The 17153-nt window shown below is 36.7% G+C and overlaps 3 protein-coding genes across 3 annotated transcripts; 2 read left to right on the top strand and 1 right to left on the bottom strand.

The window, feature by feature from the left end:
• Positions 1-2196: 2196 nt before the first annotated feature.
• polr2k (RNA polymerase II, I and III subunit K) lies at positions 2197-3689 on the bottom strand. The gene is made up of 4 exons (XM_079259042.1): positions 3644-3689; positions 3360-3426; positions 2442-2534; positions 2197-2301 (listed from the first exon to the last, which is right to left on the bottom strand). The coding sequence occupies exons 2-4, from the start codon at positions 3418-3420 to the stop codon at positions 2279-2281; spliced, it is 177 nt and encodes a 58-aa protein (XP_079115168.1). The 5' UTR covers positions 3421-3426; positions 3644-3689; the 3' UTR covers positions 2197-2278.
• Positions 3690-3964: 275 nt separating this feature from the next.
• Positions 3965-11346, top strand: stk3 (serine/threonine kinase 3). Its single transcript, XM_079259089.1, has 11 exons — positions 3965-4093; positions 4975-5055; positions 5190-5318; positions 5533-5647; positions 5932-6096; positions 6365-6532; positions 6659-6796; positions 6981-7106; positions 7197-7398; positions 8403-8596; positions 8739-11346. The coding sequence occupies exons 1-11, from the start codon at positions 4071-4073 to the stop codon at positions 8895-8897; spliced, it is 1500 nt and encodes a 499-aa protein (XP_079115215.1). The 5' UTR covers positions 3965-4070; the 3' UTR covers positions 8898-11346.
• Positions 11347-11703: 357 nt separating this feature from the next.
• rida (reactive intermediate imine deaminase A) lies at positions 11704-16796 on the top strand (the record flags this gene model as incomplete). Its single annotated transcript, XM_079259028.1, has 6 exons — positions 11704-11768; positions 13219-13324; positions 13469-13523; positions 13624-13692; positions 16371-16426; positions 16740-16796. 6 exons carry the CDS (start codon positions 11704-11706, stop codon positions 16794-16796), a joined length of 408 nt encoding a protein of 135 aa, XP_079115154.1.
• Between the last annotated feature and the right edge of the window lie 357 nt (positions 16797-17153).

The raw sequence follows: 17153 nt of genomic DNA on the forward strand, positions 1-17153 counted from the left end.
GCCGGCTTTGGGCGACAGGCAGGGTACACCCTGGACAGCTCGCCAGTCCATCGCAGGGCTTTCTTTCATGTTGAATACTGTTGAACCCTTTAGAGCCCAGCACATATGATACATGAGGGGTGTCCAGTCCTCGAGGGCCACAACCCAGCAGATTTAACTTTACCTAAACACACCTGACTGTAATTAGCCAGTAATTCAGCAGAATTTTGTAGGCTCTGAGATCCATTTATTTTGTATCAGGTGTGTTGAAGCAGGAAACGTGGAAATCTACAGAACACTGTCCCTTGAAAACTTTGAAAACCCCTGTGATTCATACAGTTTCAGTCATTTGGCATTATAAACTCAAAATCCCACTAAACACAATCTGTCACTTGTCTCCTGCCACCTAATAGACATACAGAAAATTATACTACACTAATTTTTACATATCATATGGTAATAAATAATAAAAATCCCTAAAATATATATATATATATATATTTTTTTTTTGTTACATTTTATTTAAGGGCCAAATAAGACTTTTCTAACCATTTTTCATGGGTTGGACTCATATACTGTATTTAAAAGAGGTTGTAGGCTACTTTCAAGGGTTAACAATCTGTGAAGTGAAAAAGATGTTTCTGAACAGGTTTTTATATAGAATTAAAAAACAAGTTAGCAAAACACGTAGGCTTAGAGCATATGGTTAGATTACTTGAAAAAAAAAACCTTTGCGACATACCCCAGGCAACTTTCTGTTTTATTTGAAAAAAATGAAAACTTAAACCAAAATGGTTTGACTGTAATGTTTTTGCTCTTCAATTCTTGAACGAAGAAAATCTTGCTTGTAAAGATCTTGGATACATCCAACGTCCAAAGCAGAGACTGAAGATTTTAAGAGACAAGAAGCAACTTGTAAATCAATAGGAGTGAGATGCATAAGCCAACAGTGTTTCAGTGGAATACACTGCACATCTATTACCAAAAACACTGTTTTATCTGCAACAAATATTAAATGTTGTGAATGAATGAATTCCTGTATGAGAAAAACAGACAAGCATGGCCATAGACATGTTCAAGAATAAGTATTTGCTACTAAATATAGTACTTAAGAGGCACAAAACTGCAGTGAAGCTGGGCTAATATAGCTATGTATGTAATACTTTTTTGGACATTGACTTGATTGTTTTAGGGCATGGATGACCAACTCGTCCCCGAGAGCCGCAGTCCTGCAAGTGTTGCGAGTTAACCTACTGCAACACACCTGACTCAGATCAATGGTAAATTAGCAGAATTGTACAGAGTTTGATGTCAAGCTCTGCACAAGTCTGCTAATTAAGTCTGATGTGTGTTGAGGTGTGTTGCAGCAGGTTAACTCCTAGTGTTTGCAGAACTGCGGCTCTCAAAGGCCAGAGTTGGCCCCCCCTTTTTTTGGATTTAACAGAGTTGGATGTTATGTTAAATTAAGAATAAAAACAGTTTTTGAGTGTGTTTGTGTTTGCTTTGAAGTTCCAGTAACACCAAGATGGCAGTTTAAACATATGTCAGTAGAGAGGTCAGTCAAAATACTCTAGTAGCTCCTCTGTAACTTCTCTAAAGTGCAGAGAGCAGGTCGTGCTCTTCTGTGCAACTGAACTGAAAATGAAGACTTTTCTCATCTGCTGAAGGAAGCCAATGTCCTGGGAAGCGCAAAGTAGATGCAGAAGATGCTGCAGGTGTTCTGGTATTTGTTCTCCATCAGAAGTCACCCATGTACATGTCCATGAACTTGAAATCACTGACCCATTCCATGCTGTCACCATTTATGTTGATGCATTAAGTGCACATTATCCTCTTGTAGTTTGTAAGATCATCTCTTTTGTCTGATCTGTGCTCAGGACCAGGTTGTTCTGTTGACACCATACCTATCGATTATCTAACTCAGTCTTAAAACTTTCCAAATTTACATAGAGTTCTACTGATTGGACTAGCTCAATGGTCATGTGCACTCATGTTTGAACAAGTATAAATGATTGGGGAAATCTTCTAGCTTCTTAAAGATAATTGTCAACATATATGTGGGAAAAGCTACAAAGGATACAACTGTGTTACTGTTGTCTTGTAGAAGTTACTGTTCACAATAATTAAAAAGCAAGAAAAACCTTGTATTTTCAGAAAACAAAAAAATTTATGAAACACAAAATTCTTTTGAGATGAAAATGAAAAACTAATCTGAACTCAGGCTTCAATGTCTGTTTATTTACATGGTCAAATACTACAAAAATAGTAAACAACAAAGTCAAATCTGCTTCTGTTCTCTTCATCGGGCATCAAAAACAACCACTGTAGTCATCGAGTCAAGGAAATGAACATACAATGTAGTACTCCTCTCACATGTTTTTAATTATTATACACACACACACACACACACACACACACACACACACACACACACACACACACACACACACACAAAAGGATACGTCTCTTTGTTCTCTTCTTGTACATGATTCTGTAGCCACACTCTCTGCATCTGATGGGATCACGAGCTTTAATTTCATTTTCAGTGTGACATTCTGGAAAAAAAAAGACAAATAGTTGTGTCAGTTCATTCAGTGTTGTCTGAGAAGACTTGCATAAACCAAACAATAAAAACATCAACTATCATACCTTGTCTTCAAACTGTACTATCAGTTCGCGGCGAGTTGTACTTCTGTTTGGAGTAATTCTACTCTACTTTGACTTACAGCTTACTTGTTTTAGTTATTTAAAAAAACAAACAAACATACCCCTGCGATAATGTTGTTATACAACTTAATGCAAATGCAGAAATTCAAATAACCTATTTGTATGTTCTTAAAAATTCAAAACAGCATAAAACATGTAAACTTGGCACAATAAGACAAGAAATTTGCGTTTGGCTGATTATTTTTCCCTTTTTATAAGAGCCAGTATTTTTTGCAGAGTATCCTGATAAGTTTGTAAGTGAAGATGATTAAATGGGCTGCAAGTCCAGACCTCAAACCCTTTTAATATCTGAGGGAACAACTTGGGCGTACTATAAGTGTAGTAACCAGCAAGAGGAGGAGGAACCAAACATTTGAACACAGTACTGAAGTTTCTGACAGTGTAAATATTCAATTCAACTCAATATTCAAGTCTGCTTATTGATTTAAAAAATAAAAAAATAAAAAAATCTCATGACTTCATATAATTTACTGAGTATTCATCATAAATAAACGTGCTGACAGTTCTGCTTATTTATAAGTATTCAAGAACAGCATTTATTCATCCTTTGAAAGAGTAAAAACTAGTAATTCCATTGGTGTTAGCAGTGACATTACAATGAAAAAATGCCTCTGAAAAGGTTTAAATAAAACATTACTGATGCAAGCACATACCTCCACAAATGTAGATCATGGGCTGCTGTTTGGGCGGCTGTAGATCTTTCTGTGAATCCATTTTATCCTAAATCAGATGAGGAAAAAAAACCACATCGCATCTTATCGGTGTCATTACAGCGTGCTACTAGTAACAGCATGGTGCAACCAAAAGAATCATCCAAAACCAGCATATTTGTTGTTTGGTGAGAAACAAAAGCATTTACAGAGTGAAATTTTATAAAAGAGCAAATATATGTTTTCCTTATGAAAAAAACTCAAAGGGTATGAATAAAATATCTCACCGTTTCACCACGATGTTAGCTGTTTACCTTCTTTTCATTCTCCAGACGACTGTTTGGTATCTGCGCATGCGTGACGTACACTTCATAGTAAAGAGGTTTCTGATTGGCCATAACATTCACAAGTAATATTTAGCAAAATAGATAATGAAGAAGTTCCGTCTGTACAACTAATTGATTTGTTTTATTTTTGCAGGTTATTAATAGATTCTTTGTTCGTATATGCTTATTTGTTAGTTGTTTTTGCTTCACACTCCAGACCAAAAGGGGGCGCTGTAGTAACTTCAAAAGACGACCACCCCCTCAGCTGGCCCTGCACTAGTTTTTGACAACGACTCTGCCGACAATGTTCACATTTTGACCAGTGTTATTAAAACGGCCATAAGTCATCGTTAATCTATTGTGTTTTTATATTTTAGTTTTGTACGTCATGGAGACCACTGCGCCCAAAAGGTTTGTCTTTATTTGATTGCTTAACTACAAGCGCTCAAATGGCTAGCTAAAAAGCTACTGTAGACGCTAGTTCAGCTGTCGCCAAGTTAGCGTATGCTAAGCTAATTTAGTTAGCTCACCTGGTTTTCTCTAATATTTTCTATTAAAGATAAGGATAAACAGTTCAGCACTGAAACCCAAATAATATGTTAAAGCCCGTAATAAGTCTCTGATCCGTGACAATGTCGAGTAGCTCTTAGTGTTATCGCAATTTGGAAGTCATTTCATTTTCGTTTTTTGGACCAGACTTACAGATTGATTGGAACAGTTGAACCTCTATGAAAGTCAAAGGAGTTGATGTTAAGTTATTTGGTCTTTGTGAATCTGGAATTCATTTATACACTTAATTTTCTTGTCAAGTTTAATTTTCTCACCCTTTTATGACGCACATTGGGCTCCTAAAATGTGAAATGTGCCATGTAAACCATTTGCCCTCAGCCTTTTTAAGTGCTTTAAAACTGTATTTCAGTTGTCTTAAAGTCACGAGATTTTCCTGAGTAAGTGAATGATGGTTTTTTTTTTTTTTTTTTTTGGAGAAGTAAATAGTAGCTACTTACTGAATTGCTTAAGTTGTTTAACCAATAATGAAGAACTTTGACTTTTGGTATATTACTTTTTACGGTTGTTGTTTTTAACCTTTCTTATAAACTCACTGCTCATCTTGCCTTGGCATTTCAAGGGCTTTATTTTAGTTTGAAAGTAAAAAAAAAAAAAAAAAATGTGTACATATATATATTTTAAGACAAATTCTGTACAATAAGTTTAGGGATTTTTCAAGGTTGAAGTTTACTCAGTAAATATCTGTGATGTTTACATTTAACAGAATTATTATTATTTTGCAGTAGGCTGAAAAAACTGAGCGAGGACAGTTTGACCAAACAACCAGAGGAGGTTTTTGATGTTCTCGAGAAACTAGGTGAAGGGTAAGAAGAATTAATTTTCCTTAAGTTTTACCAACTTTCATAGTCCCAAATGACTGTTCTGTGTTTCTGTTCATTTCTGTTGTCAGTAATTAAATGTAAATGCATAGCAACTTTTGACTTTTATGTGTGTTTAGCTCTTATGGAAGCGTCTTTAAAGCTATTCATAAGGAGTCAGGACAGGTGGTGGCCATCAAACAGGTTCCTGTGGAGTCTGATCTGCAAGAAATAATCAAGGAGATTTCAATCATGCAGCAGTGTGACAGGTGAGAAAATGTTATTGTCTTTAAACCTCTATTTCTGAATGGATGAAGACAAGAGTGTTTACATAACTGTTAGTTCAGCAGGTAAATTCCCTATAAACCTTTTGGTGACTTTGTCTGAGGGATGATGTTTCACTTCTGTTTTTATTGTTCAGGAATGAAACTTTGTTTTGCCTTCGAGACCTAATATTTTCTGTGTTTCCTCCTACTCCCCCAGTCCATATGTGGTGAAATACTATGGCAGCTACTTCAAGAACACAGACCTGTGGATTGTCATGGAGTATTGTGGAGCCGGCTCTGTCTCTGACATTATCCGACTGCGCAACAAGACAGTGTGTTATCACTGAATTTATGTTGTGTGTGTGTGTGTGTGGGAGGCTTTACTGTTATTTTACATTGTGAATCTGTTGTTTGCAATCATTTTTATTATTATTTTTATGCTCGGAAAAAGTAAACAATTTAAATGTTAACAACTTGGACCCACCCAAATTGTTTTAGAATTTTTAGTGCACTCTTAGCTGTTAGAAGTGAAAATGTTCCCAGGTTGTCACATCTTTTATCAGAGTCTAAACTCGTGTTTATAATTTTTCTTTCTTTGATTTCTCTCGCACCTCAGTTGACAGAAGATGAGATTGCCACCATCTTAAAGTCAACATTGAAGGGTCTTGAATACCTTCACTTCATGAGGAAGATCCATCGTGACATCAAGGCCGGAAACATCCTTCTAAACACTGAGGGACATGCCAAACTGGCAGACTTTGGAGTTGCAGGACAGTTAACGGTAAAATTCTAATTAATTCCTGTTATTAGTGAACTGACTAAGATGTATTTTTTTTAAACAAAACAAATGAACTCAGCTGAATTAATTGCCATCACTATACATGTTTTTGTGCCATGAAAGAGTTTTAGGTGTATTCCGGCATGCACTTGGAGGATAAACACAGATATAGATTGCATTTTTTAAACACTAATTTTGTACATTTCTAACAAGTGATTTGAAATACATGTATTTTTAAGGATGTAACCAAATGTTTTCTTCCCTTCTGAAGGATACGATGGCAAAGAGAAACACTGTAATTGGTACCCCATTCTGGATGGCCCCAGAGGTGATCCAGGAGATTGGCTACAACTGTGTAGCAGACATTTGGTCTCTGGGTATCACATCCATAGAGATGGCAGAGGGCAAACCCCCTTATGCTGATATTCATCCCATGAGGGTGGGTGTGTTTTTTTTTTTTTTTCTTTTTAGAAAATGGAGAAATGTAACGTTTGAAGTAAATTAAAGGCTTAAAAAATCTGTTAATGATGAATCTTCTTATTTGCTATAAATTGTGTTCCTCCAGGCCATCTTTATGATTCCCACCAACCCTCCTCCTACATTCAGGAAGCCTGAGCTTTGGTCCGATGAGTTCACAGACTTTGTCAAGAAGTGTTTGGTGAAAAACCCTGAACAGAGAGCAACCGCCACACAGCTCCTACAGGTTGGAGGAATAACAAAATTAACACTCTTACAACCATGCATAAATGTGTTGCATACAGTTTTGAGTGAAATGCATTAATCAAACCAAAATGTCATACATCCCTCTATTTTATTGAGGGATGTATGACATTCTATTAGAATTCTAGATTCTATTAGAATTTAGTACTTTTTTTGTCCTCCTCCAGCATCCATTCATCAGCCAAGCAAAACCAGTTACAATCCTGAGAGACCTGATAACTGAAGCCATGGAGATGAAAGCCAAGAGGCAGCAAGAGCAGCAGCGAGAGCTGGAGGAGGAAGATGACAACTCGGTACGCATACGAAAATATTAACACAGAAATTCCAGTAGAAGAATTCAACAGCTGGCTAGATATTATGCTGCATGTGTTTATATAACCCAGGAGGAGGAAACCGAAGTGGACTCTCACACTATGGTGAAGTCAGGTTCAGAGGGTGCTGGCACCATGCGGGCCACCAGCACTATGAGTGACGGAGCTCAGACCATGATTGAGCACGGAAGCACCATGCTGGAGTCAGACCTGGGCACTATGGTCATCAATAGTGATGATGAAGAAGAGGAGGAAGATCAGGGGTCAATGAGAAGTGAGCACACGTGTTAATTAAAGAAAGAAAGACATTGTTGATGATACCTTGTTTGGTGGCACTGTGTAGGAGTGAATCAGTGATTATCTGAAAACAACACAGTGGACACACAGGTAGCAGCTGACTTTCTCTTCTAAGCATCCAATTAAGTAGCATTTAGCTCATTTTACTATAACACTGTTGTGTCTGAGCCTGCAGCATTAAAGCAGCTTTTCACCTCTGGGCGATGATACTAGGTTGAACAATAATTTTGAACCAGAAAAGAAACTTCCTCACAGAGTTCACCACCAAGAGGAAGAAGCACAAAAAAGCCACAAGCATGCACTTACCATCACACTTGTGACTACTGAGAGAACAAATTAGCTATCTGCATTCAGTTAGTCTCAACCTTCACTTGTTTTTGTTTTTTTTCTCATTGTATTACAAAGTCAATTTTTTTCCTCTGAAGACATAAATATGCATCTGCAAACCTGTATAACAAGAACACAGTACCAGTCTGGAAAATTAAGCAACTCAAAGTCCAGCTGTAAATGCTTTGTTTGTGAATTGTTAGTTAAAAGTTATCAGGCAATCTAAATTAATAATAATTTTTTTACATTTTGGAAGATTTTTTATAAAGTTAGTCACATAATGCCTCATGCGCATCAGTGCATTTCCTTTGTTAGGACTCTCTTCAGTTTTACACTTGTAGAGGCTGAACTGCCTGTGTGGACAGGACTGGAAAATGGTCTGCAAGGACGACAGAAAAAGATCTCTGCTGAGTTTTCACTTCAACACTGACATTCTGTGAAGTCCATTAAATTGCAACAAATGAACCTAATCTGAGTTTAAACACAGTGTCAACCAGCTGCAGTAAACTACTACCTCTGTCATGGAAAGTGATTTTATATGGATTAGTTACAGACATCTTAAATTGGAACATATTCACTTTCAAGATGATGAGAATACTTTGCTATCAGTTTGTTCCATAAGACTTGAAATTAGAGCCTTGTCCCTCTTCACAGGGCACGCCACCCCACAGCAGCCCATACGTCCATCATTCATGGATTATTTTGACAAGCAGGATTCCAACAAGGCAGCCCATCAGCAGGAAAACTACAACCACAACCAGCCACAGGAGCAGCCAGGTTACCACATCCAGTCTAAAAATGTATTCCCTGACAACTGGAAGGTTCCTCAGGATGGAGACTTTGACTTTGTGAGTATTTTTGCTGGTGCCGTTTATAGTGAAAACTTAAAACATACCAGGACTTTTTTAAATTAGAGTAAAGCAGAATTAGTATTATAAATATGACTCATCTCTTTCCAACTGTTTTTGTTATTTGTGTTTTGCCACCCAGTTGAAGAATCTGGATTTTGAAGAGCTGCAGTTGCGTCTGAGTGCCTTAGATCCCATGATGGAGCGGGAAATTGAGGAGCTCAGGCAGCGTTATACAGCCAAAAGACAGCCTATCCTGGATGCAATGGATGCTAAAAAGAGACGACAGCAGAACTTCTGAGTGTTGTTTCTCCTCCCCTGGTCTAGAAACCAGCACCAAACTCATGTCCCAGTGACTCAGGGGAATAAAGATGACCATAATGTTCTCATCTGATGCCCTAAACTATTCTAACCATTAATTCCCTTCTTAATGAAGTTGAAGCTTCTTTTCTTTTCTTCTTCGCGTGACATCCATTGGACTGAAGGAATTCACTACCACCAGTCTTTGTACATTTATTTTTGCTCTACATTTCCTGTGCAGTTGTTTTCTTATAAGCCTTGCTCAGGACTGTGGCCAAAAAGAGAAGCAACCCGAACCAATTAGACATCTGAAAGCCACAAAAGGAATTTCCTCTTTTCTTTGTGACATACCCGTCATGTCATGCACCTTGTGGCATCTACACATAAGGAAACAATCTTCAACAGAGTAACAGTCATCTTTTTTTTTTTTCGTCTCAGACTTTTTTACATTCAGTGTATATATAAACTAGAGCCTAGTATAAAAATATCTGCATCAAAAGCTGTGGAGGTTCATCCATGACCAAAGACAATCAGAATGATGTTGGTAATGAAGTTGAGTATGCCTTAAAATATTTGAAGTCTAGTTTTAATAATAAGCAATGTAATAAAACAGCCAAGCCTTTGGATGTTTGAATCCTATTTTCTGACAAGGAGACGAGTCGGAGATGAGTTTTTGAAGACGTTTTTTCAGAATGAGCAGAAATTATGTGGACACTGAAGACCAGACCATGCATGTTTTCACATGTTTGTGGACCACGGAAAGTTAAATTGTTTCTCATCAGTCTTTATAAGTTTTTATTTGATTTTGCGTTTTCTCAAGTATGATGTTTTGGCTTTGTTACATCCAGCCACAGCACTGTCCACAATAACTGACACAATGTATCTTTGTGCCTCTTTACACCTCAATCCCACACTGATTTTGGAGTTTCATGCATTTACAATTTGAGTCTTTGACATGAGGGCAAAGTGATCCATTGTTTTGGATATATTTAACTCACTCTAAAATAGTAAAAATGTCTCAACTATTCTCAAATACTGTAGAACATGTATTCTTTGAAGATCTTACGAATTCCTAAAAAAATTAATTTTCTAATTATTTCACATGATGAAAAATGGATTTTAAATTTGAGTGACTTTTAAAAACATTTCCACTTCGGGACATCCTGAACATAAAGCGGTAGAAAACACAGGTCAGTGAAGTCACCAACCCTGAATTATAACAATTAAATAGCTGTAGTAATGAATCATTAAAAGCACATAAACTGCATATGTAAGATCATTTAAAGCAAACAGCCGCTGCATCAGTCACAATTTTTTTTTATTGCAGTTAAATTTTTTTTCCTTGTTGCTTATATGTGTTATATTAAGCAATAATGCATGAAAGTACTTTAAAATTGTTGTGTGATACTATCAATGAAGGAATTAAGACATACTGCACCTTGTAGGTGCTGGGACACAAGCTCATTTTTAAAAGCTAAAAAATGATCACACACGCACACATTTGTCATTTTTATTTTTGGTTTTTGTAAAAGCGAGGGTTATGTCTGCACTGGAGTTCCATGTCCGTACCAGCACATGTAACGGTCAGTAAGTAGAAATGTAGAACGAGTTTACCTCTGAAGTATCAAAATAAGAGCTAAATCTTCAAAACAGTCAATTGAAAATTCATAGATTAATGAGAACAGCAGTGGATAAAGGAAAAAAAAAAAAAAGCTTATATTGACCCTCTGAATGAATTAATACTGTTTTAATAACAAATACATGTTGTGCATGTGTGCACATTGCTGTTACATATGAATGTGCTTTCCAGTTTTAATAAACATTCCTGTTACCTAGTCTCACTGCTTCATCTGATGAGCAGTGAGCCTGAAATGAGCCGACGTCTCGAACATAAATCCAGATTTCAGACAGTACGAAAGCAGCTTGTTAATGGTCATTTCTGGTTTTAGTTCAACCCTGTTTTGTTTTTCTACTCAATCTGAACCAGAATTTTTGACAGATCAAACGTTTGCATTGGCAACTTAAGTAAAAAAAAAAAAAAAAAAAAAAAATCACCTATTTATTAAATGTGTCGTTTTTTTCATTGATTTCAATTTGGTAGTTGATGTGGCTGTTGGTGTATTTACCTCTGGACCCAACAGATATGTTGACAGCTGATCAACATGCATGTTTGCTGTGTAGAGGAACATTGTTGTATTGGCCGCACCAGGAAGAATTATGGTAAGATGGAGGATGGATTGCTTTGATTTAGCTTTTAATAAAAACTATTTGCTCTGTACAATTAAAAAGGTTATTATGAAAATTATATCGCTCAGCATTGGCCATAAAATGTACATTTCTGAAATCACATTTTGTTGTATCTCTATATGATTTGTCTTCATTTACTTTCCAGTTACTTTTGCTTTATAGCTACTTGAGGGTGTAGAGTGGAATATAAGTGTTCATGTTTAAACCACTTAATTTATTATGTATTGTTTGTAACTTACTGTAAAACTTATAAGGTCTTGAGAAATAATAAAGGCTAGTTACAGTTAACTCTTTATTATCTTATCTTTAACTCTGCAAAGGAAGCCTTGAACCTCAGAATGGACTATTGCACTAAAAAGCGTCATACACCTGATGTACCGTAACTCGCCTATTTTATGCGCAGTGACTTTTTGTTGAGCGTTATTTCTCGGCCAGAAACGCGCGTGTTGCGCGTTTAGTGTGTGTTTTACGGCTGTGCGTCTGCAAGTTTTCTTGCACAGCTCCTTTATTCAGTCAAAGCTCGTTTGAAGCGAAAACAGAAAATAAAAGCAACAGGAATAATGTCTGTGCTCAACAAAAAGATCATCCGCACCACATCAGCTCCGGATGGCATTGGTCCATTCAGGTCAGGCAACTTTACATACATTAATCATGCATCATTTGACACATGTTTACGTTTACAGCAGCACGTTGCTGCGGACCATGGATGACTGAATGAATGAATAAATGAATGAATGACAGTCCGATGTTTGATCAGGGGTGGGCTTTTCTGGTCGGTGAACTTACCTGCTAGACTTTGCTCCATAAAGTGTCAAAAGTTGAACGTGCAGAGGAAGAACTGCAGAACAGAAAACAGTCAAACACACGAGAGGCTTAAAATGGAATCAATTAATCGGAAAATAATTTACACAACAAAAGCTCCTGTTAGACAAGGGATATACAGGTAAGGATCTATGTCCTCCTTGGACCAATATAAACCTGTGATAAAAAGCCTAAAAAAATTACAAAATGAACATGTTTCTTTTTTGTTTTGTTTTTAAGTTATTTATATGAAAAATAATTAAATAACAGAAAAGATACAAACGCACAAAATAACTTTGGCAAATGTTATTTTAGTTTAATTCAGCCTGTCCAAGATCATATGAGGGGTGTTCCTGCTCTGGCCAATCCAATGTCAGTAGGTGGAGAGATTACAGTCAGAATGGACTCTTTGTATTCAAAGAAGCCGTTCTGCTTTGTCAGTTTATGATTTGAGGTTATCAAGTTAATTTAGTCTTTTAAGCATCATTGCCAAGAAGAATCATTTGAAGTCATTGTTATGGTCACATCCACAGTGATTACTAAACCTGGCACAAACCTTGCTGTGTGTTAAACTGTGTAAGTGTCAGGTTTTAGACATGGTTTGGTCTTCATTATTGTTCAAGGGATTTGAAGTAAATGTATATGGTTGGGGAGGAGGTGGGGGGTAGTGGTTGAAGTCATGGGTTGAAGTCATGTTATTTATGAGTTTCTATTTGCCCCCTCTTACGTTTTTATCTTAAGAAGGTTTCTAACATATTTTGCTTTAACTCCTGTGCAGTTCACTGCATGTTAATGGTCCTGTTTCCTCAGCTTTTCCTTACTGTCAAGTTTTGATGATGTTGGAAACTCTAAAATAAAGTATATTCTAAAACCATTACTTGAATAAGCACACAAAAGACAAGTGTGCATATTCACTTAATCTGTTTAATCTGACAGTATAACAGTTTCACTCAAGCTTCTGCTTTTGCTGTACTACTTGTATGCATTTTTACAAAAACAAAGCACATTGTTTCATTTCTGAGGATTTACATATCAGCACATCAATCATTGCAAAAATACAGCAGAATTAATACAAAATATAATGTGGTACTTATCAGGTCTGTAAAATGAGCTAAATGCAACCTTAGATTAACATCAAAACATTCCTCATAACATCCTGTTATTATTATTAAACAAAACTAAAATGCATTTTATTTTTTTAAATATATCTAATTGGTTATATATGAAGTGTCTAAATAGCCACATTCACGTGCCTTCAACTATGTCACCCTCAGCCAGGCGGTGGTAGTGGACAGAACTATGTATATCTCAGGTCAGCTGGGACTGGATGTGGCCTCTGGTCAGCTAGTGGATGGAGGAGTGAAGGCTCAGGCCAACAAGGTAACATGAAAAATACCCCAAAGCTGTCTGAAGAACATAGGTTTAAAGAAAAAAAAAACCCAACATGTTCTTCAGACAGAAGAAAAAGATCATATTAAACACTGATGGAGTCATCATCATTCACTCTTCTCTCTTCTCTCTCAGGCTCTGGTCAATATGGGGGAGATCCTTAAAGCAGCTGGTTGTGATTACAGTAATGGTGAGAGTTTACTGCTGCTGGGCTGTTCAGTCACTCAGCTTCCTTTATCTCTTACATGTTCAGCATATTTGGTCCAAACTCTTTTCTTCTTTTATTTCAGTGGTGAAAACTACGGTGCTGCTCAAGGATATAAATGACTTTAACTGCGTCAATGAGGTCTACAAAACATGTAAGCCACAAGTTAATAGTGTGTAAATGGAAAAATATGGTGACATTTAGATCTCATCATTCATTTAATTCAGCTACAACATGATCCCACTGTAAACTAGTTTATGTGATGTTCAGTGAAGTGTTCCTCTGAGCTGCAGAGCTCCACTTTGACCCAGTTGATCACACTGTAAAGGATGAAACTTTATTTTGTATGATGCACAGGGACAGTACAGTTTATTCTGAGTGACTGATACACCATTTAGCTTTTGCAAATACTCATTAGAGGATCAAGCTGCTTTTATCTGCTTGTGAAAGTTCCAAACAAATGCTCATGTTGGGTCTTTTCAAGTAGCCTTTGATAAAAACCAAAAGTATTGCAACTGGATTTAGATAAAAGAATTATCACAAGGGCTGGGTAGTGGACAGCATTTTGGTTTATACTTCAGGGCAGAAAACGGCACTAACCTAGTTGTTCATTTTATGCTACCAAACAGTTTAAACTGAAAAAATGTCTTGTTACAAAATAAATAACATATATGATATCATGTTCCCTCATAGTTGTTTCTTAAATACAAAACATGTTTCCAACCACAGAAGCACTATGAAATGTTAATAGTAGTATAACTTATTTGTGCCAGCTGAGGCTTATATTTTAGTATGACTAGACAAACTAACCACTTTTTTTTGGCCACTGCTCCACTCCCAGTCTTAGCATTGGGTAGTTTTTCCTCACTATTTTTTAGCATTATTTGCAGTGTTAAAATGACTTGGAAATGATAGCATATTGTTTTTGTGTACATTTTGTTTCCCACAAACAGACCTGGCTGTACATAAAGCAGCCACATGGGGGCAGTTTTCACCACCAAGCTGATGTGGATGAAGCCAGTCATGTTGCTACTAAACAAATTACTATCCGATTTACTCTAATAGAGGGCAGTTTGTCATCACCTTCTTTGTGTTACTAACGGAGCAATGGTAGGAAGCATATTTAATCCCTGATGTTATCGTGTGTGTGTGTGTGTGTGTGTGTGTAGGCATTCAGACAAAGCCTGTTGGTCTCACCCAGACTTCTGTTGTTGCCCCTTTTTTCTCTGTTTTCATTCTTGTTGTCAGAACAAGAATGGGGTTGCTATTGTTTCTTTTCTTGCTCAAGAAGTAATGATCATTTAATCATCTAAGTAGCGAAAATACCCCAAAAGATGAGTGGTATGATCACTAATGTTCACTTCCCTCCAACAGAAAGGGGCACATAACTACTACAAAACAAAAGGCAGAAGATTTGGCCTTCTAAAGGAATTTTGAGTGGATATTATTTATCAAAAGAATAACTGGATTTATTTATTCTTATGTGAAATTCATCCTCAATCTGTAAATGTTGGACTCTTTGATTTGTCTTTATAATTAAACAAAAAACAAACTTTCCTATTTTTCTAAACATTTACATCAAATAATTCCATTTTTCAGTCTTGTACCAAATTTACTAATAGATTTTAGTAATAGACTTGATATAATGACTCATATTGTGATTTAAAAACAACAACAACTGTCAGCTTCAGCAGTCAGGTGACACATCAGCTCTTCCTGTGCTGCCAGTTTGGGCTTTTCCTCCTGGATCACAACATTAAGGTGTAATGGAAGCTGCAGTGTCCAGCGGGTTGTAAGTGAACACCACAGCAGCCACACAGATGTAACCCAACCTTACCCATCAAGCATTGCTACTGCAGGCACTGACTTCAGCTACAAGCCTGAGTTCCCACCACCCTCCAGACGCTACTCAACCCATTAAACTACAGCCAGAGAACTTTCTCTGACCCTGGAGAGAGGAAGGAGGTGGTATGTGTTCGTGATTTAAAGTCAGATGCAGGGGTGTTCAAAGTCAGTCTTCTAGGGCCACAATCCTGCAGGTTTTCAATGTTTCCCTGCTCCAATACAGCTGACTAGCACAATGACTCAATGTGAGGCAGGGTTGTATAAAAGATTTGCAGGACTGTGGCCCTTTGGGACCTGAGCAGGACACCACTGCTTTAAAGTAAACTTTACTTAAGACAGTGCTGGGAATTTGTCTCCTATTTTTATAAAACAAAACAAAGCCATATAGCCATAACTAAAGTTAAAGCACACAGTTTCACATTGACATGAACATCTAATAAAGTTAAATCAAGTTAGGTTATATAAAGGTGGATTTATTTTTGACTCATTTCTGACAGCTGTAACCCTTCTTTGAGAAACCCATGAGTTTAAAAAATGTACGAAAAACTTTTAAGCTAATATTGTTGACTTTGTAATGATCATATTATCAATAAGCTATTAGCTTTCAGTTTTTGTCTTTACTTGTTTTCTTATTAGAGGATGAAATGAGACTATTATGAGAGAGATTATTCATAGAGTGGGACATTTTTATTTCTTAAACTGGGCATTTTCCCTTTCCTTGGCTCCTTTTAACATTTCTCCTTTAAATATTTATTCCATGGTTACATTTCTTTTATTAACCACTTATAATGCAGCCTTTGAATCCCTGCCTTGACAGTCAAATCACCAGTAACCTCACAACAGGTTGAATAAACAGAGCTCCTCATCAAAGAAAACCTCTTAGAAAAACACCCATTAAATGCCAGATATATATGTGATTGCTTTGTCTTAAAGCATTTGAGTGTACATTTTTAAATAATTCTTATGCTTATAACTTTTTCTGTCTAGATTTCAGCAGTAACTTTCCTGCCAGAGCTGCCTATCAGGTCGTTGCTCTCCCTAGAGTAAGTTTAAAAAAAACAAAACAAAAAAAAAAAAAACCTTGTTCATCAATGCCATTCATTTTTCAGCCACCAGATATTGTTTTATAATATTGTTATGCCCAAAGAATTGCTGCATTATATCTTTTACTGTAGGTCCATGTAGTAGTCTACACAGAGTAAGGTTAAGTTTAAGAGTGAGTTGTTGTGCTTATTGTTGACATTTCTGTCACATTTTCTTTGATGCAACAGAAATGTTTGTGAACATATTTAAATGCAGTATTTTTCCCATTACATCTGTTCCCATGTCCTCAACATCTCATCCTTCTTTTCTCAGGGTGGACTGGTGGAAATAGAAGCTGTCGCTGTCCTCGGACCTCTCTCTGACTCCTGACTGGCCGACCACATTGCAAACAAGCTCTAGTCTAAGCATCTAATGTCCTTGGAGTTGTACTGTGGATACGTAATTTTATTCCCAGACAAAACTGTGGCTCCCTGAATACACTTTACAAGTTACTTTATAACTTTTATCCTGCTTTGTGGCTAATAATAAACCATTTTACATACATTTAACTTAATGTAAGGCTCATTGTAACAGTGCAGTGGGGCTGTGTCTCAACCAGTTTAACATTCCTCAGCTATAGATGACATTAGACACTGAAGCTGTTCTTGTCTCAACAAGTCCTCTTCTGTTTACTTCCAGATGAAACGATGCCCAAAACTTAATAAACTGTTTATTCAGCCTAATATC

The sequence above is a fragment of the Telmatherina bonti genome (assembly GCF_933228915.1).
Source record: "Telmatherina bonti genome assembly, chromosome: 19".
Lineage (NCBI taxonomy): Eukaryota > Metazoa > Chordata > Actinopteri > Atheriniformes > Telmatherinidae > Telmatherina > Telmatherina bonti.

What these genes read in the sequence shown, in the direction of transcription:
- polr2k (XM_079259042.1), bottom strand. Translation starts at nt 3,420, where the DNA reads ATGGATTCACAGAAAGATCTACAGCCGCCCAAACAGCAGCCCATGATC. An exon ending in CATGATCTACATTTGTGGAG is followed by an intron (nt 2,535 to 3,359) that starts GTATGTGCTTGC and finishes TTTTTTTTCCAG; the next exon opens with AATGTCACACTGAAAATGAA. An exon ending in CAAGAAGAGAACAAAGAGAC is followed by an intron (nt 2,302 to 2,441) that starts GTATCCTTTTGT and finishes CGATGACTACAG; the next exon opens with TGGTTGTTTTTGATGCCCGA.
- stk3 (XM_079259089.1), top strand. Translation starts at nt 4,071, where the DNA reads ATGGAGACCACTGCGCCCAAAAG. An exon ending in CTCGAGAAACTAGGTGAAGG is followed by an intron (nt 5,056 to 5,189) that starts GTAAGAAGAATT and finishes ATGTGTGTTTAG; the next exon opens with CTCTTATGGAAGCGTCTTTA. An exon ending in TCCGACTGCGCAACAAGACA is followed by an intron (nt 5,648 to 5,931) that starts GTGTGTTATCAC and finishes CTCGCACCTCAG; the next exon opens with TTGACAGAAGATGAGATTGC.